Source organism: Chroicocephalus ridibundus, chromosome 2 (assembly GCF_963924245.1).
Source record: "Chroicocephalus ridibundus chromosome 2, bChrRid1.1, whole genome shotgun sequence".
NCBI lineage: Eukaryota > Metazoa > Chordata > Aves > Charadriiformes > Laridae > Chroicocephalus > Chroicocephalus ridibundus.
In genome coordinates, this window is record NC_086285.1 from 54,138,049 (window position 1) to 54,159,044 (window position 20,996).

General features: G+C 37.7%; 1 protein-coding gene across 3 annotated transcripts in view; it reads right to left on the reverse strand.

Annotated features, from left to right (window-relative positions):
• BBS9 (Bardet-Biedl syndrome 9) overlaps positions 1–20,996 on the reverse strand; it is a 316,361-nt gene that overhangs the window by 251,536 nt on the left and 43,829 nt on the right. For all 3 annotated transcript variants that reach the window (XM_063325516.1, XM_063325517.1, XM_063325515.1), the window contains exons 9-10: positions 19,860–19,989; positions 718–899 (exon numbers count right to left, since the gene is read on the reverse strand). In XM_063325516.1, coding sequence (XP_063181586.1) covers positions 718–899; positions 19,860–19,989 — 312 coding nt within the window. The remainder of the gene's footprint in view (positions 1–717; positions 900–19,859; positions 19,990–20,996) is intronic.

Genomic DNA, 20,996 nt, shown 5'->3' on the forward strand with positions numbered 1-20,996 from the left:
TAGTTTCCCGTAAAATCACATGCTTCCAATTCCCTGTGCAAGTCAGCTACACTGTTTAAAAACTCAGTTATGAAAACAGACTTTGAAGGATCTCTGTAGAAATTATGTGCCCTTACTTAACAAAATCAATGCCAGTTATTAGCAATGTATGTAAGTTACAGAGCTTATCATGATCAGTTATTGGTGTTTTGGTGTCTCTCACTATGTTCTTCAAATACTATTGCATTTGAAAGAAGTTAAAGCAACAGAAAAGTTGTTTTAACAAAAGTCATTCTTTGTTAATTGCATGACTTAAGAAGCCATTTTTAATAATAAAACAGAATTTGGCAATACTTTTGCTCTCTCTGAAGCCTAAGTATATCAGACTGTTGCTGTGAAATTCCTTAAGTTTTTTTGCCTTTGAATAGTACATGCACTGTCAGAGGTTTTTTTCTGAATCCTTGCACTAATTAAAGTTATCTGCAACCTGACATAAACACCTTGGAAAGTTACAACAGGCATTAAAACAATACAAACAAAAAACTCCGTATCCAAGGGCCTTACCGTCTAGGATTTTGTTTGTACATTTTTTTATTAAACCCTAGACTTTATTAAATATTACCTTTCCTACAGAAATGTAATTATGGTTAAAGTATAAAAATAAAATTCTTTTAAAGTGCTAGAAGGAAAGTCAAGTGGTTAAAAGTACGTACAACTATAGAAAAGGGAAAAGTATACCTTGTGTTTTTGTGGCCTCCTTGATGATTTTCTGGAGCTCTTTCATTTCAGCTTCAAATTCTTCATAGTTTATTTCCCTAGAATCAACCCTAGGAGCCTGGAAGAGTGACGGATCAGTTCCAAGGTAGGAACACTGAAGATGCCCATCGTCACTCAGAGTGACTATAACACCCTTCAAGTCTCTGCATAAAAAAAGTAAAGCTTATTAAGAAATTGCGAAAAATCACAGAAACAGTATCATTGATCTTATGCTGCTTCTACTGTTCCACCTATAAATATAATAGAACTTCCTGTTTTTAATGAGATTCTTTTTGGTAAAAGAAAACAACAATATTTATTCTTCAATTCAGATGTGTTTATAAATATTATTCCCTCTTACTGGAATCACACCTAAGAACCAATCTGTGCTAGATAGATGACTAAAACATCACCCATGTATCTCCGAATCTGTATAATCACGACAGGTAAAGGAAAGGATCACAACAAACAAGCTGAGTATACAGCACAGTTGTAACCTTTTTTATTCACAAATTGTTACTGAAGTTTTTTGAAGTATGGCTATTCAGGTTGGTATGCAGGAAGAGGAATTAGCTAAGTAGAACACCAAGCAAGGCAAGAAGAAATTAGAAGAAATCATGAATGGATGGAACATGTTAACAGCGAAGACGGCAGGAAGGCTTTGATGGCATCAGTAGCACCCCTAACCCATTCTTTGGCTGCTACCGCAGCTACTCTGCTGGCTTCAGACCCTGGCTGGCTCTTCCTGAAAGGAAGCCACACGATCCAGAAGATTCCCCTTACACCGCTCTGGATCAATACAAATTAGTGTTTTATTAGCTGCACGCTAGACTCTTTCTCCCACAGGAACAGTACTTCATTGAACTTACTCCTACGAAAATATCACTTGTTTTGCCTATCTGATCATGCAACACGTAAATGCAAGATTTAGGAAAGCATTTAACAAATTATAAGACAACAGGGAGTACTGCCAACATTCTGCTTAACTTGAAGGTTATTCCTGAACAGAAGAGGAACTGAACAGTAAAGAGCAGCATAGATGTTGACAACAGATGTTAGAAGAAAGCTAACTTTCATTTAATTTTTTAAAATACTTTAAATCAAAAGCTTGTATATATTTTCATAATCATGAGGTGACACATTCATGCCAATAATTTGCTCTTATTCCATACTTAGAATATCTTATAGCAGACACTGCCTTTGCACTAAATACAACTGCCATATAAAGACAGATCAAATTTAATTCTTAGATACAGAATTTTATTTTGAGAAGAAAGCCTAATGCACTATCCCACTAATTAAACCTATGTAAAACATTTCATTTATATAAGTGTTCAAGCTGTAATTCATAAAGAATTACAAAAATTTTTTTAACTTACATACACTGATGCCTTTCAAGGGCCTCCTCTAGTACAATCCTCATTAAAAACCAGGTAGTTATATTAAAAAAAAAAAAAAAAAAGTAGAATTGTCTCTGGTTTCCTATGTTGTTTTGTAGCATGGCTCCAGTACACACAGATAGGAAACCTCATTCCAAAATTTTCCAGGGTAATAGTAATTATGAAGGCAAACAGATGTCACAGATTAATTTTGATAACTGATAGGACAGTCCAAAATGTCTTTTTACAGAACACTAAAGCCACAATCCCAGTGATGATTTCACAACTGCAGTCAAATATTCTGGAAAAACTATGCTGTAACTGAGATCATCTCAACTCTGTACAGTAATATTATAACTGCATCCGGAAATGAAGACCCCACTGGGCACTATACAAATAAGTAGTTGCTGGAGTTCAGTGTAAGCATTCTCTTTCTACAGAAAGTAATTTTTACTTAGTGAATGAAATAGATCTCCTGGTTGAACTATGAACGCATGGAAACTGGTTGGGGTGTTCGTTTGGGTTTTTTTTGGACAACAGTTATCCCCAGTTAGTCCTTTGCTGCAGGTGGAACACGCAAATCTGAAGTGCCTTCTGGAACAGAACACACATAAGGGGGCTCAAAGCACGCTGTTCCCCTTTAGCTAGTACATAAGCTCAGGTTAAACAAAACAGTCTTCTCTTTTAGGAATACTGTTCCTATTGCCACAGAAAAGCTTCCAGTTATCACCACAATTTTTAAGGTATATAAACATTAGACAAACTAAGCAAATTGTAATAGGAAGCTGTCTTTGGAAGCACCATAAGGCTGGAGATGCCAAGTCTCCCCGACAAATACTTTAAGATAAGAAAGTAGAAGATTTAACACTGATTTTCAACTTACGTATTCAGTACCTGTATTAGCAGCTGGCCTGTGAATGTGATGGCCTATTTGTGACCTGTAAGCTTGGAGCTTGCATCTGTTATTTCTGACAAATTGTATACTCTCAATCCAAAGTGAGAGGATGTGGAACTAAGCATGAGTTCTGGTTTCTCTGAGTACTTCAATATTTGTTGCCGACTACAGTTGGTTTCCTTGCTCAGACTGGTTCTGATGTTGGAATTACATGCAGAACTGCTCATCCCAGTTTTCTTATGTCCAAAAAGCTCTGTACAACACACATCTGTGTTACATTTACAGAATTCTGTATGGCATGTGGAACGAATACATTGGACTAACCCTGAGATGTGTATACGAACAACACAAGGAGACAGACTATGTGAATACTTTGACCATAAAACAGTCTTGGTAAGGTAAGCAAATAACACCTACTGTATAGGACTTTGCTTACTGCCTGCCAAGTGTTTGCAAAGAACTCTGCCCTACTGGCAATGGGCACAGCAAAGTCTTTAAAAAAGGAATGTTGTTGAAGCACATGCTGCCATGCTACCAAATACACTGCCTCACACTTTCCTCTATTTACAGCAAATAATGAAGTTGCTAAAAAATAAAAATGGGACAAAAGAAACCACATCATGAGCTTTTCTTCCACAATTGGAGAAAGAAAACAGACACCTGAAAACAAGACAACTTCCAAAATTCTCCAGCAATGGCTTTGGACCATATTAAAATTTTTTTCTTGAGGCTATGAATCTGTTAAGCTAAGAAAGAAAGAAATACGAGTCAACCATCTCTGGAGGTATTTAAAAGACATGTAGATGTGTCACTCAGGGACATGGTTTAGTGGTGGACTTGGCAGTGTTGGGTTTATGGTTGACTTAAGAAAGATCTTAAAGGTCTTTCCCAACCTAAATGATTCTATCAGAACATCTGAATGTAAATCAAAAGGGCATGAAGAAACAAAGCTACACCATTAGCAATAAATTTTCGATGATATACTACTGAAGTATAATACATTTAAAAGTGGTTTGCAAATACAGTACTTCCTATGTAACTTCTAAGCTGGCAGTCATCTGCAGGTAATCAGTCTACCAAATGAAATCAACTCAAATCAACAAGGTGATTTTCCTACATAAATTAGGCTTTTCTTAACTTCTGAGTTTGCGTCAGCATTACAGAATGCACGCTCAGAAACTCCATCTTAAAACAAATTCATTTCAGCCAACTTTGCTGTTAGTCATGACATTGTAAGTCTGCACTAGCTCAGAGATAAAACCGTTGGTTTAAAAAAAGCAGCATTACAAATGACACTTTTCCTTTGCTTCAGTTACTGTTATGCTAGGTCCTAAGAAGATTGTTCAACATGAAACACATACAAAAATAAAAAAGCCTTTTTCAGTAATCTTTCCGTGTTAAAGCTGTCCATAAATTTGTACATCAATAGAAACCATAAGAAAAACATGGCTAACCAGTTATAACATGATTTATAATACATTAATTTCTCTGTTGGAATGTTTGTCAGCCAGTCAAGATTGCTTTATTTTCTCAAGCTTTTATAACAGTGGTTAAAGGCAGCAGGGGGAGGGGGACCATATTTAACAGTTTTATAGTAATTTCCCAACAGCTACTGCACTCATACAATATCCCTGCAAATACCATTACTTCATTTGGCACATTTTGCACACAATCTGGAATTTCAATTACTTGTTAAATTTCTTTTATTGTAAACTTTTTTTTTTTTACTATATATCACACAATAGTCAAAGTAATAGCAAATCTAAGGGGACACTTTAACAGTGAGGAACTCAAAGTATGAAACAAATTATTCTGGTATCTAAAATAACTTTACAGTACAAAGCAACTCCTACACACATATGGTAATAATTTGAAAAACTATCTTTTATTGGATTCTGGGTAATAATAATGGCATATGCTTTTTGTAGGTCTTCTCTTACTAAACAAATTGCTCACAACATAATTCTTGAAGAAATTAAAATGCTTTGCATGTTTCCAGTTTGATCATTCAAACAATTGACTTGGAAGTTGAAACTGTAATTCTGAGTTCTACTTGAATGACACAAGCTAAGCCTTGGAAAACTCTTAGGAGAAGGTCTGGTTATTGACACCATTTACAGCTTTAATTATTTATATTTCTAATAGCACATAAAACTTGTACTTCAATTTTAGAAGTAGTCTAAATTGATATTACTCATACCAATCATTTTATAAAACAAGATGCTCTGCAATACTACTTTCAGTCCCTTATTGATAATGTATTATTTATGAACTATTAAATTAGGAAAGTAATTCCTGAATTGGGCTCAAGCATTTTGAATCTGATTCTCTCCTCATTTCATCATCCTCTGAAGTAATTATATGCAAGAGCATAACTACAATAGCACTTTTAGTTTACTGCTTTTGAAAAGCCAAATTGTTCTAAGTTTTACTGCCATTTCAATGTCATTTTAGCTCTGTGTGATGTATTTGATAAAACGCTGAAGGAAGATCAGACTAGGAATAATAAACTATAAGGATTTTCTAACATGACTACTAGGAGTAAAAGTCAAAAGCACATTTTACCCTTATTAAACGCACACTCCAAAATCAGACCTTCAGCTGAATATTTAAAGCATACTTGGTGCAATTCAGTGCCAGCAACCACCAATTTTTAACTGGCTTTGGATATATGTGGAACACCCTCAGGCTCCTTTGAAAACCCCTTTCTCATTAAAAAAAAAAAAATCTTTGTTCAACTTTACATCAAAAGTAATACTTTTATGAGTAAGACTTCCCCATTCAGCTATTACACGTGAAAACAGATAATCTGTTTGCTCTGAGAAACTAAAATTCTTTTAAAGCTATTTATATTATGTTATTTAACATGCTTTGCACACTCTGCAGAGGGCATGCCAACATATAATGTAAATACGGTGTTCAATTATAATTGTTTAACAATATGTAATTATATTGAATATCATTAAGTGGTAAATAATTTGTGCTGTTGCTTTACAGAAAAGCATTTTCCATCTTTCCCATTTGTGGGTAACAAATCTAGTTAAAAAATTATGAAATATATGGAAGAGGAAGAGAGAAGTCAAACATGGTTTCATCTTGATAACCAGTGGAAAAGCAGTTAAAAAAAAAAAAGAGAGGAGTTATGACTAGAACAACAGGTCAACACCTCACCCCTCTTACAAGCACTGAAATCCACTGAGAACGAGAGTGTTACCATTTTGAATGCCTGAAAGATTTTCCAGCCCCCAGGTCTCATACAGTATTTTCACTCTCTACTTGGGAGCGAAGACATTTTCACTAGCACCTTTACAGGGTGATACCACACAGCAAAACAGAAAACTAGTGCCTTACTGCACAACAAATTCAGACAAGTCTTTAGCTTGTGTAGTTTTCTCTTTGAAAGAGACTCTTTGCCTAAAAGGCCAAACGCCATCCAGTGACCAAATAAAAAGGAGCGTCTTCCACCAATCAACAAAATGAAAAAGAGCAAGGGAAATTAGTTGGTTTTAATTTTATTGCCAAGTTAAATACAAACTTTACTCACAGAAGTTTGGGTCAGGGGTCTTTTCCACCAGACCACTACTGCCACCTGCGGGGCAGCACAACAAGGTTTGTGACTCAAGCCAAGCAGCACGTCTTTCACACAGGAGAGCCCTAAAAGCTACCATATCACATTAAATGAAGCTGGGGGGTTTTTGTTTGTTTGGGGAGGTTTTTTGTTTGTTTTTTTTTAACAGGGTTACTATAATAGCTTGACAGTTTAAATGTAAGGGAATCTTAACAGGTTAACAATGCATGTAGGACACAAACGCATGCAGGACATCATCTTCTGGTTCCTTGAGGCAGGGAACACACATACTGACACAGGCAGGCTAGACATACAAATTAAGCTCATGCTACAAATTACATATAAAATTCATTTTTATCTGAGGGATTAACCAACTTAGTTTCTTGTCATTTTAAATATAAAATCAAAACTATTTCAAAAGCAGTGAAGGTTTTATTAAAAATTAAAGTAGCTAGATAACATGCAGATTTAAATTAAAATTAGTGTTTTTCACGAAGTAGAATAAAAACAGAATATTCAGAGTGATGACACAGGCCTCCAGAAACATATGATCTTGCTTTAGGCAAAAAAAATGCAAAGATCTCTAACATATATTCAAAGAAAAGTTCATAACTTCCACGTTGGATTTCTTACTATCACAGTTCCGTATCTAACACACTTTGTGGCATTATCTGAATTGAAAGTGAATGCGAGGACTGATAAGAAAACCTGATTACTTTAAATAAGAATGCAGCCTTTAAGTCAGAGCTCCAAATAACAAGAGAAATTACGTTGTGATCTTATTTGTGACAGTACCAGTGTTAGCAATAAGAAAGTAATTAAGACCAAATGTGACACACCTAAAACATCTCCATGCTTCATTCCTTCTTAGAGCTACATCAAGCAGTACATATTTCTTCATTTGTACCTCCTTCACCTTAAGTCTAAAATCTGTTTCAAGGCCAGACTCCCTCACTGGCAGACAGGTATACAAAAGCTTCCAAAGGCTTAAAAGCGATACCAAAAGGTAGCAGATAAGCAGATACGGAATCATGAATATAGGATCTGGAGGGCCTCAAAAGTTTATCCATTTCACTACAGGCAAGCTGGAGAGACCCCTAGCATCTCTGCTTCCAACAACAGAGAGATGCAAGGTGCTATACTGATAAAATCTACACTCCAGTAAATTTATTGTTTTAGGTAAAGCTTATTCTTAACTGTTGGCTTCATACAAGCTAGTATTAGACAGTACACGAGGAAAATTAGACTACCCACAGACTAGAAAGAGGCTAACAAGAATAACCATGATGCGTCTTTACCACAGATTTATTTTGAAAGGACTGAATAATTACTTAACTTCAAAAACACTCAAATTAATTTCCATCTCTTCTACTCACAGTTTGACAGTGATGTGTCTGCAAGCTTCAAAATTCACCAGCATTTCAGGTAGGAAAGAGTGCGTATGCTATTACTTTTAACAATACTTCGCATTGTCCCTTCACCCTCTCTTGTAAAGAACAAAGCTGTGCTTAAAAGGCATCTCTGGCACTTCGCACTGCTAGCTGGCTCTCAACTCCGTACCTTAACATAAACATCCCACTTGCTGGTCCTCATACGAAAAAATGTCTTTCACATTAATAGCATAATAATCAAGATCTTCAAAATCCTTAGACCGTTCATAATGACTGATTTTCAAACAAGATGTCCAGCATTTCCGTGGGCAGAGCAAGTGTCACAATACACCCATAAACTCCAACCTACTGCTCAATACCCATCTCCAAGACTGTGTTCAGAACCTGATACAGTTATATTCTACTCTATCACAACATGAACAGGCACAGAGATATCAGTTAGCCAAAAACGCCCATGCTAATTGTTTAAAAGCAAGTATTTTATTTTAAATACTGTAAGAAGAGTTATAGTATATAACTTGCCTTCTTGTTCTCGATCAGTTAGAATTTCTGGTTTTAAGGCTTCCTCTAGAACCATGAGGGTTGAGGGTAAGAATATTTTAAGTGTTATTCTCGAGTAAGTTGAGACCTCTACAAAACCATATGACTATAAAGAGTAGGCTTTTTGAAAAAGCAAATAAGTGACATGCAATAAAATTAGAAGAACTGGCAGTATGGGCATGTGCTTAATATCATACAGTAAATACCATTTGAAACTAACTTGCTAGAAAGCCCAGTCATGAATCACAGTATATGCTGGACGCAGTATTTGGCACGTTTACATCTCTTGCAGGATCAGAATCCTCCTAAGGTGGAAGAAATACAATCACATTTGTATTTTGTGGCTAAGCTACACACATTAAAATTACATGTTCAAAAAACCTTTAAAAAGGGCAATATTTTGTACTGCCATCTCTTGACAATCCAGTGGCAATTCAGTGATGAAAAACAAATGCAAAATTTTTTTTTCTTAAATACATCTCTTTAAAATGCAGTTATGTTTAAGTACAAAGATTCTAGAATTCTCTGCATTTAACTTCTCAGATCAGGCAATGTTCTTACAGACCACTCAAATGAAAATTTATATATATACATGTATATAACTGAACAGATCATACTGTGCGTCATAACTGGCAGTGCTTCTATTACAGTACTACTATACAGAAAAAGGAAAAATCTTTCAACAAACTATAAAGTTTGATTCCTGCAGTTTTCTTTCCATAAAACCGTGTAAGAGGTGCTAAATTTTGCTGGGTTTATATGTAAGTTTTGCCATTTTTATATGGTGATTCTTAACAGTTGTGGTAGCTGTGGTGATGTCAGTTATAGTAAGGAATAACAGATGGGCTGGAATGAAGAACAAAGTATTTTCAAGCATCTGGATAGCTAAAAAATTCAATGACAGGGGTTTTATTTTGACTCCACCCACTATTACCCTATATGTGATTGCACTTTTACACCTTATATACTTAATTCAACTACAATATTTCTTCATGGTTTTTTGCAGTTAAATTCAGTTCCTGTTGCCTTTCTACTGGAGAGCCCAGCTACACAAAGTACATTCATCTAACCACCCAATATACTATGATTCTGTGCCAGAGAACAAGTTTTAATTTCAAGTTCGTATTTGGACCAGACCAATATTTTCTCACTTGCAAATTGATCACAGATTTTAATTTTCTTTTAAAAATATTGGAAGCTAAAACTTCATAAAGCACATTTTCAACCAAGGGCTATACACCAGAAATCTGAACTCCAATCTTCTGATTCATGTACCTCATTCAAATTAAACTGATCAGTCTGTTGGGTTACACATAAGTTCAAATATGGGAATTAACCCTGTGTCAAACAAAGAATGTAAACACTAGCTTATGTTCTCTTCTTTATGGAGACAGGTTGCTGGACACACAGAATGGTAGGGGTTAGAAGGGACCTCTGGAGATCATCTAGTCCGACCCCCCTGCCAGAGCAGGGTCACCTAGAGCAGGTTGCACAGGAACACGTCCAGGTGGGTTTTGAATGTCTCCAGAGACAGAGACTCCACCACCTCTCTGGGCAGCCTGTTCCAGTGCTCTGCCACCCTCAAAGTAAGGAAGTTCCTCCTCATGTTTAGGTGGAACTTCCTATGCTCAAGTTTGTGCCCATTACCTCTTGTCCTGTCCCCGGGCACCACTGAAAAGAGCCTGGCCCCATCCTCCTGACACCCACCCTTTAAGTATTTATAAGCATTGAAAAGATCCCCCCTCAGTCGTCTTTTTTCCAGACTGAAGAGACCCAAATCCCTCAGCCTTTCTTAGTAAGGGAGATGGTCCAGTCCCCTCATCATCTTTGTAGCCCTTTGCTGTACCCTCTCCAGCAGTTCCCTGTCCTTCTTGAACCGGGGAGCCCAGAACTGGACACAGTACTCCAGATGCGGCCTCACCAGGGCAGAGTAGAGGGGGAGGATGACCTCCCTCGACCTGCTGGCCACACTCTTCTTGATGCACCCCAGGATGCCACTGGCCTTCTTGGCCACAAGGGCACATTGCTGGCGCATGGGCATCCTGTTGTCCGCCAGGACTCCCAGGTCTCTTTCCACAGAGCTGCTCTCCAGCAGGTCAGCCCCCAACCTGTACTGGTGCATGGGGTTATTCCTCCCCAGATGCAGCACCCTACACTTGCCCTTGTTGAATTTCATAAGGTTCCTCTTTGCCCAGGTCTCCAACCTGTCCAGGTCTCTCTGTATGGCAGCACAGCCTTCCGGTGTGTCAGCCACCCCTCCCACTTTTGTATCATCAGCAAACTTGCTGGGGGTGCACTCTGTCCCTTCATCCAGGCCATTGATGAATATATTGAAGAGGACTGGACCCAGTACTGACCCCTGGGGAACACCACTTGTCACTGACTTCCAACTAGACTCTGTGCCCCTAATCCAGCTAGACTCTGTGCCCCCTCTGAGCTCTGTCATTCAACCAGTTATCTATCCACCCTACTGTCCATTCATCTAACCCACACCTCCTAAGCTTCCCTATGTGGATGTTGTGTAAGACAGTGTCAAAAGCCTTGCTGAAGTCAAGGTAGGCCACATCCACTGCCCTCCCCTCATCTATCCATCCAGTCATGCCATCATAGAAGGCTATCAGATTAGTCAGACATGATTTCCCCTTGGTGAATCCACGTTGAGTACTTCTGATAGCTTTCTTTTCTTCCACATGCCTTGAGATGACGCCCAGAACAAGCTGTTCCATCATCTTTCCAGGGATGGAGGTGAGGCTGACTGGCCTGTAGTTCCCCAGGTCCTCCTTCTTGCCCTTTTTGAAGACTGGAGCAACATTGGCTTTCCTCCAGTCCTCAGGCACCTTGCCTGTTCTCCAGGACCTTTCAAAGATGATGGAGAGCAGCCCAGCAATGACTTCCGCCAGCTCCCTCAGCACTCTTGGGTGCATCCCATCAGGACCCATGGACTTGTCAATACCTAATTGATCTCTCACTTGATTCTCCTCAACCAAGGGGAGGTCTTCCTCTGTCCAGACTTTCCCTGTTACTTTCTCCAAAGCCTGGGACTCCTGAGGGTTGGGCCAAGCAGTAAAGACAGAAGCAAAGAAGGCATTCAGTAACTCTGCCTTCTCCGCATCCTCCATCACCATAGCTCCTGTCTCATTCAACAGCTTTCAAACCAGAAGCATGTTAACTATGTCAGGCTCAAGCTATTAGTCATATACAGAAGACAATCTTGGTTCTATAAGCCAGTGAACAACAGCCTTCAGGGACTTTATACCTCATTACACAAAGTAGTATACAAACTACATATTTCTTAGTAGTCATTCTAATATTATGAAATACTAACAAATTAGAAAATGCAAAAGGAGTATTGTATTAAGCATTTTTCTAGAAGGCAAAAATCTGATTCTCTCCATGGATGTATGCTCCAATAACTGTAAAATTCTTAATTGTTTGGTGTTGGGGTAAAGACGGGATTGTTTTTAAATGCAATAAATACAATAAATATCTCTTTCAGTATTGCGTTCCCCTTCAAAACGCAAACTGATTAGCAACCCTAAGTGCAGCAGAACGTATCACTTTGCTTATGTTTCAAGTGCACTGAAGGTGGTATATGGACAACCTCTATTGGTCAGAGTCACCAGAGCAATACTACTCAGCCTTGCAGTCAAGCTGCAGACTAATGGGAAGAGACTGGACAGGAACAGAGTACTGGAAAACACAGTAAGCAACTAAGCCATAAAAACCACCCTCCTTGAGCCTAGGGTTAAAGCATCAGGAATTTTTTTGCAGGCATTCATTGTTGCTTATGTGGTCTTCAAAGAGACAAGGCCAACAATATCACTGACAGTTCAAAGGTGGCACATCAAGTCAAAAAACTTTCCCACTGTGGTGGGTTTGACCTTGGCTGGACACCAGATGCCCACCAAGCTGCTCTATCACTCCCCCTCCTCAGCTGGACACAGGATAGAAAATATAACAAAAGGCTCATGGGTCAAGAGAAGTACAGGGAGATCACTCAACAGTCACAGGCAAAACACTCAACTTGGGGAAATTAATTTAATTTATTACCAATTAAATCAGAGTAGAGTAACAAGAAATAAACACAAATCTTAAAACACCTTCCCCCCACCCCTCCCTTCTTCCCAGGCTCAACTTTACTCCCAATTTCTCTACCTCCTTGCCATTGAGCAGCACAGGGGCAGTAATGGAAGTTCCAGTCCATTCATCACACATTGTGTCTTCCAATCCTTCCTCCTCAGACGCTTTCCCTGCTCCAGCGTGGGGTCCCTCCCATAGAAGACAGTGCTCCATGAACTTCTCCAATGTGGGTCCTTCCCACAGGCAGCGGTTCTTCACAAACTGCGTGGATCCTTTCCACAGGGTGCAGTGCTTCAGCTATAGAATGCTCCAGCATGGGTCCCCCACAACTCCTGCCACCAAACCTGCTCCAGCATGGGCTCCTCTCTCCACAGGTTCACAGGTCCTGCCAAGAGCCTGCTCCAGCATGGGCTCTCCACAGGGTCCCAGCCTCCTTCAGGCACATCCACCTGCCCCAGCATGGGGTCCTCCATGGGTTGCAAGTGGACATCTGTTCCACTGTCAACCTCCATGGACTGTAGGGGAACAACCTGCCTCACCATGGTCTGCAGGGGAATCTCTGCTCTGGCACATGGAGCACCTGCTCCTCCTCCTTCTTCACTGACCTTGGTGTCTGCAGAGTTGTCGCTCTCACATATTCCAACTCCTCTCTCTTGGCTGCTGATGCGCAGCAGGGTTTGTTTTGGTCCTCTCTTCTTAAATATGTTATCATAAGAGGCACTACCACTGTTGCTGACTGGCTTGCTCTTGGCCAGCAGCGGGTCTGTCTTGGATCCAGCTGGCATTGGCTCTACAGGACATGGGGGGAGCTTCTAGCAGCATCTCACAGAAGCCACTCCTATTACCCCACCACCACCAAAACCTTGCCACGCAAACACAATATACCCACTTTGATCTGTAAGTATCCTTAGGTGGTCATCTCTGGTTATAAAGAATGAATGCCACATTCCTGTAGTAGTATTTGGCAAAACACAGAAGTCAAAGACCAACTGCAAGAAATCACTACCTTCAAGCAAAACAGGCTGGAAATTACTAGATAACTAAACAACACTGTACACGTTTTTACACTACTCATCTGTTATGCATGTTACACATGCTTTTACTAGAAAAGATGCAAGAAAAAAAGAAGAGAGGCAGCTAGGAGTAACGTGATAACTCAGCACATAGCACAAGACCACTGCTTCAGTAAATTAGAAGTCGTCGTCTCCAAAACTAACTTGTAAGTAGTTAAAAATACTGTAAAATAGTCTCTTGTAATGCACCTGTGTACCCGTAACACAAGTGGGGATTTTCCAAGAGACAGGGAAGTGCAGTAGCCATGGCTATCAGCATCACATGGGACAATACAGAAATTCAAACACTAATTAACATGATTACATAGAAAATTAATTCTCAGTAGTCAATTATTAATTTTCAGTCTACTTCATTAGTCGAATAGTCTCTGCTTCTTTATTATTTCTGCAAGGGGAAGGAGGACTCATACAAGAACAACATTAGAAGTTTTAGACTTAATTAGTTTATTTTGTCTTACAAATAGTAAGAAAATTGGACTCTACTATAGCATCTTAAGTCAATAACTTTGAAGGGATTCAGTAAGCGCAGTATTTCCTGCATCTCAGCCTACACAATGTAACTTTAAATTTATTATTTTAAGTCTCTAATTCAGTAGAATCCATAATCAAATACATAACACCGTAAGTCAAGACATGAACACCACTCCCAATAGCCTATGGGAGCTGGCTTTAATAGATGGCTGATAAATACATTACTATGTGATACAGTCTTAATGGGCTGGTGGTTTTAGGAGTTCAGGCATGACCCCTATAATCAAGCCTGCAGTGATCATACTTGGAGAATCAGTAACACCAAAAAAAAATTACTGAAGAAAATTACAAATACCGTAGTCAATTGTGCTAGCAATTACGAGAAAAATCACTTATTGATTGCAAGCTGAGCAAAACAGAATCAGTGGTGAAAACATGGAACCTGTGACATTTTTATGGGATCATTCCTCAGCATAAACCTAGGTAAACTTGAAGTTCATAAAGAGTTAAAGTGTGGAAAAAGGTTACTAAGTAGCCCTGCTTGCTATTCTGAACATATAAAGTCTACTTTTATTTCCTGGCTTTTCAACAGTTACTTCTATTAAAAAAAGAAAATATTTTCTTTCCCCCATCTCAAATAATGAAAATCTATTTACTAGCTTAACTCAAGCTAAAAAGTTGGTTTCTGGAAATTTAATATTTTAAGAAACTCAGAAATTCTTGTTCTTTAAAGGTGATAAATTACTTCTGGACAAAAACCTTTCCAGATTACTTTATATTTCCTCTTCAGAAAACATGCTGTTCCATTACCAAGTAAAATTATATTTATCTGTCAAATAAACGAAAATGAAGGCAAATACTCTAGTAACTTTCACCAACTTGTCCATACCTGTCAGCCCCTTGTAATAAAAGGAGTTTCACATTTTACAAGGCATACACGTCATTTTGTGGGTTATTTGCTTCAAAGATCTTTCTACCATGAAAAACAGTCCTTCTGCTCAGAGATACAGTACATATAAATGCTCACAAAAGAAAGTTGGTTCCCACATTCTAATTCCCAGATGTAGCTCCTAAAAGGAAGAGGCACCACAAATGCAAAGCATCCAGTTACCTATAGACAAGCACTACGGGTGGGTCTAAAGCTTTTTCTTTTGTGTATTTCTAATCAAATTTCAATGTGGCTGAAGGTGAAAGTATCCTTCACTTAAACACAAAGTTCACTGATAAGCTGGGGCCTAATATAGTAAGAGTTCTCAACAGATTAAACAGAGAGGGAAGAATTCTCTTTCCCACAACACATCCCCTAAAGAGAGGAGGCTGGTTTACTCTTAGAACTGTGCCTGCTGATAAATTCCACATGAAATCAACATTTTTTTTTGCCATATATATACCACCAGACTTCATTTCTTGATGGAGAGCCAAAAGCACAATGGACCAAAATTAAAGGCAACATAAAACACTGACTTGAAACAAGAGAGAGGTATTTGAGGAAGTTTGCCGTCTATTTCAGTTTAAAAGAAAAATGTCAGGCTACCTTTCATTCACAGGCTTATCAGATATAACTTGAAGGCGGTGTACAAACAAAACCAAGCAGTAAAATTAAGACTAGTGAACTTTAAGAACAGAACCGAAGTCCCTGATTTAAAGGCTTCATGCTTACCTACTGCAAAAACAGATGCATAACTTGGAAGTGATCAAAACAGAAATCCCTTTTCTGAGATTACATCCAAGCGATAATATTCTATCTGTGTGGTTTTAACTCAATACACAGTGGCATTTCAGGTGTTTGTGACAGAAACATCCCTGAGGCTAGCAACATGAGCTATTTTGCTTCAGACTGACTGCACCTTAACATAATGTTCTAGTTTCAGGCCAGCCAGGTCAGACTAATACTTAGTGCAATCAATCATCTGTTAAAACATGGTACGGTTAGGAGCAGCTTTGCCAAGTGAATTAGTGTCAAATAAATAGAACAGTAGTTGTCTAAGTATTTTAATCTATTCCAAGGACCTTTTATGGTCAAGCATATGGAGACAGGATAATTCAGGCACAGAAAAACAAATACGACTTGTGACAGGCCCTTAAAAAGTGACTTTCTGCTACTTTCTGAACAAGTTATTTCAGATGATTCAGACAAACATAACCCATCTTTTTGATGAGGGAGTATTAAGTCACTTGCCTTTACAGGCTCAAATCCTTGCCAACAGGAAAAAAAATGACTTTCATATGAGGTGCTTTAGCTAAAGAGGAATTCTCAACAGCTTTGTAGGAACCATGGGCTTACTCCCCATGCAATTACTTGAACTATGATGGGGAGAGAGGGAAAAATCTAACACATCTCAAGAAGCATCAAAAAGTAACAAATTCATAGAATTGATACTCTATGAACATAAGAGATACTGCTCATGAAATTTCCTCTGCAAAGGAGATGTGTTGGTACAAGAATGGTCTTAGAAAAGAGGACTCTGGCGAAACAGAAAAATGAAAACTAATGGGCAAGAGAAAAAAAGAGAATGGACTTTGAAGCCAATACTAATAAGATATTTATATAATTATGGTGGATACCAAGCAAGCACCACTGCTCAGAATTACCATTTCAACACTGAAAATTTGAGGGGAGTAGGAATTCTTATAATTCCTGTGTGTAACTTCACAGATTTCAGCTGTGCTAATTGCAACATATGGACAGTTTCTCTTCAAACTATTCCAGAAACGGGGTTTTCTGGGGGTTGGTTTGGGGTTTTTTAATCAACTCAGACAGAACACCTTAACTGTTTTCTTCAAGAGTTTCAGCTTCAGTGAGAATGCTTTTGCACAGCCATAACTTTAAGGATGACAACACAGGGCATGCAAAAATGTAACTGTCCAAGCAGCCTTATCAATGGGCAAATGAATTTGTGCTGAAACAAAGTCCTAAGCAGTTTAAATTAATCCAAATAGTCAAAGTGGTTATACTTCTGAAGTAATCCAGGCAGTGTTAAACGTGTAGGAGTCCCCTTGATATTAAAACAATGTCAAACTGTTAGTAAGTACTACACATGAACAGAACCGGAATATAGACTTCTAACAAAATAAGGGACAAAATTCTGTAACAATGATTAGAACTGAACTTGCAGTTCAGTGAGCATATTTATAGAGATTTTCAGGTAAAACCCAGAATAAGATAAACTCTCAAATTTTTGCCTGTAGTTCAAGTTTCTGACCACAAGATTTTATAGGAAATTTTCAATTTCCTGACAGAGAACACTCAGGTTTTAACAGAAGGCAAAAAAAGTGTAGTTCAACATCTTAAAAATAAATCATTTCTAGAGTGCAGAGACACCTCAACAAAAATGTTATAAGTAACCACTTATCTTTGATTCTATTTTTCTTTGCATGTTTCTGAAAATATGATGGAAATCAAGCAGTTTATGCTGGAATTTAATCCCAAATGTTGTAGCATGTTGTTATTATTTACGTACTGGTGTTGCAATAGGGATTTCACATTCTCATAAGAAGAAAAATCAATTCATAAGGAATAAGGAAGAGCACACACTAGAAACAAGTTATTTAGCTGGAATTCTCTGACGTACTTGAACAGTTGATCTTAGAAGTAGGCTATCAAGATTACAGGATGAAGTATATGACCGCCTTTATGAGGCAATCACTACTCCTCCGCCAAGGGGATTTATAGGAAATAGCTTCTGATAATGCTTTTCTCATCCGGCAAGCCAGATGCACACATTAGAAATAATAGACATTATGGCAACAAGAACATGCAAATGAACATACATGATCTGCAGAGACAACTGCTTTCAGAACGCTCAATTTACTTTGTAAGTATTATTGCAATAGAAGTGGAAAGGATGTGAGAGTAATTATTGACATACGTCATATTTAAAGCACTTCAATCTCTCAGCAGTGTAGGATTAACAACTCTGTGCTTATTAAAGTACTTAATATTATTTATGTTACAGTAGTGCCCAGAGGCCCCAACTGAGACTGAGGCCTCTCTTGAGTGGAGTATTAGAAAATCATTATCACACTGAATCAAAGAATTCCTTTTCAAAGTACATATATATTTTTTTAAGAACCATATTCTTTTGTGTAAGCCAAGTTACCACCTCTATAAGCTTTACTACTGTTTTTGCTGTTTAGCTCATCTTTATTTTTAATATCAGAAAGAACTAAAGTATACTGCCTATTTTTAACCAGAAATCCAGAAGCAGCATAGCTCTGAAACACAGATGCCCTAGCCTTCTCCCTGCTTTTCAGGCCATTGGGTCTAAACACACAGATGTTCCTTCATTTACCAGTACCTGTATAAAGAAGTTTGTATAACTCAATTGCTGTCTCTCCACCCTCTACAGAACAGAACTCCAAACCAAACCCTAGCTTTAGTAGTTCTGTGGGAATTCTGAATCCAGTTAGCAAAATGATCTGGGACAAATTAGTAGGCTCTCAAAATTCTCACTAAGATCAAACTACTGAGTGTTAAAGTTCACATGGAACATACAGAATCTACACAAACTTGAGGCATGACTGAAACAGATGGTTCAATAATATCAGTTTCCAAACAAATTATTGTATATACAAAAATTAGTACAATCTGCTGTTGTAAAAATCAATGCCTTTTTTTCCCTGACACAAATATTTTTTCCAAACTTCAAAAGCTATACTGTCATATCCTGCATAATTAACTTTTGGTTTATACTAACTGGCCTACTGAGACTATTCATTATATTTTACATGTAAGACCTGTTGGATGAAAGCCAGCACAACTCTCTCCAGAGAGTCTAAAAAAAATTAAATTATAAATTATTAAAAAAATCATTAGGTAACCATTAGTACCAAACAAAACACAAACATCCCTCAGATTACTCTGCATAAGTCTGTAAAGCTACTGAGTCAGATGTTGCATTTTCATCTGTTATGAGATAAAACACATGACTTACAATCAAGCACTCAACAATCCAGTATATGCTGGCACAGCAGCCACAAGCCTTCTGGGGATCAGAAGTGTCTACCTGTCAAGGACACTCCTACTACAGGAACTGGCAGGCAGCACCTTCCACAGCTCTGGTGGCGCACACTACAGGCATAAACTGGATTGTAAAAACACTAGCTGAACTTTTCTGCAGTTTTAGTTCAGTGACAGACTCAGCAGGAGTTGTCAATGTGTCATAATTTCTCTACGCTCAATTCCCCACCCAACCAGTTTTTCCCTGACCTGTCTTACATGTATTTTATAAAGAGTTTTGGTCTGTTGCAGTGCAATCCTGAGCAATTTAAACTGCTCCTTAATTTCCACAGTAACATTGGAGTTGAATAATCTGTTCCAGCAAATCATCCCTGGAATTCATATGGTCTTAAATGCTTAATGAAGAACAGATTTTCACTGAGATTCCCTATTTTCCTGTCCCAAGGAAGGATCTTACCAGATTGCAAAGCTTCACTTTTCATTATTTTAAAGAAGAAACTACTCCACTGGAGGTATAAGGCCCCAGGTTCTACCTTCACTCAAAAAAACCCAGAAAATCTGAAGTACAGTACAGCAATTCTAGTATTCTTCTGGAATTAACAGTATGCCCATTAATGAAATAAATATTTTTACAAAAAAAGAAAAAACACTTTAGATTTTCCTTTTACAAGTGACATTATTTCTTACGTACCTCAGAACTGTTTGTTAGGATCTACAAACAAATTTCACAACTGGAAATTAATGTGAAAAAAGTAAAGTTTACTTACTGTAAATTCGCTACTTTTACTGATACAGGAATGTGGGGAAGTTGAGTGGCCCATTTCAGTGTAATATCTTGATAAACATTCAGCATTTTACTGTGGTTTCCAACTAGAGTGTTTATTGTTCCTTCTTTCACTGTTAAAGATATAAAACCAGTTTTGGGATGAAAGATTTTCAAAAGTCAGTACTTTTCTTTGAGGCTTATATTATTACACTATTTTTTCTATTTTCCTTTTAAGGCATTACTTGTTATAAATGAATTTAGTACAATTAAAGTACCAAAAGTTATGAAAGTTACATGGACAATAACCAAGGATATATGTGACTAACTATGGGTACCAATTTCAGTTGCATACCAGACAACACATGCCACAACTTTCCAAGGTTCTAGACAGCCACGTTTGGTAATTTAAAACATGACTAACAACGAGTCGTAACTGCCATGTTAGCATGCTAGGACAGATATGGACAAAATACATATTGTTTAAATATCAGTTACTTACACTCTTCATTAAATCATTGAGCTGTGAATTCTGATTGAAGGTATATGTATTTGTACATTTTATTTATAGTATAATTGAAATCAGAACATATAAAATGTGAAGACTGTTAAGGTCATATCTATAAAGTCTAAAATGATATTTTAAGTCTAAAATAAGAGAAAAGTTTATGAGATAGTTTTTGAAACATTAATATAGAATAGGTATTAAGACTCTGTAGTTCTATAGTGGCATCCAACCAAGTTGCTTATATACAAAATAAGTTGGTTTCATCTCCTAACAGTAAACTTCATTTGGTTTTTGTTTTAACTATCAGTAAATGACAGAAGGTCCCCCAAACACTAGTTTACTCTTCCAAAATCTTATTCCTCCATGTTTGTTCCTTTGGTAGCAGTGGCAAACCTACTCAAACACTAGACAAGTAGCCTCAATTTGATGATGAGAAAATATCTATTCAGATTCTAAAAATTGTGACACTTCACACTAAGTAAGATCTGAAAGTAAACATGCTTAATCCAAAAAGAGAGCTCCAATTCCACAGATTTTCTACAAATCAACAGCTTATTCAGAAAAATATATTTATTCCGTGGCAAAAAAAGATTCTTAGCTGTAAAAGTAACAAAGCTAAAGTTAAGTTGAATT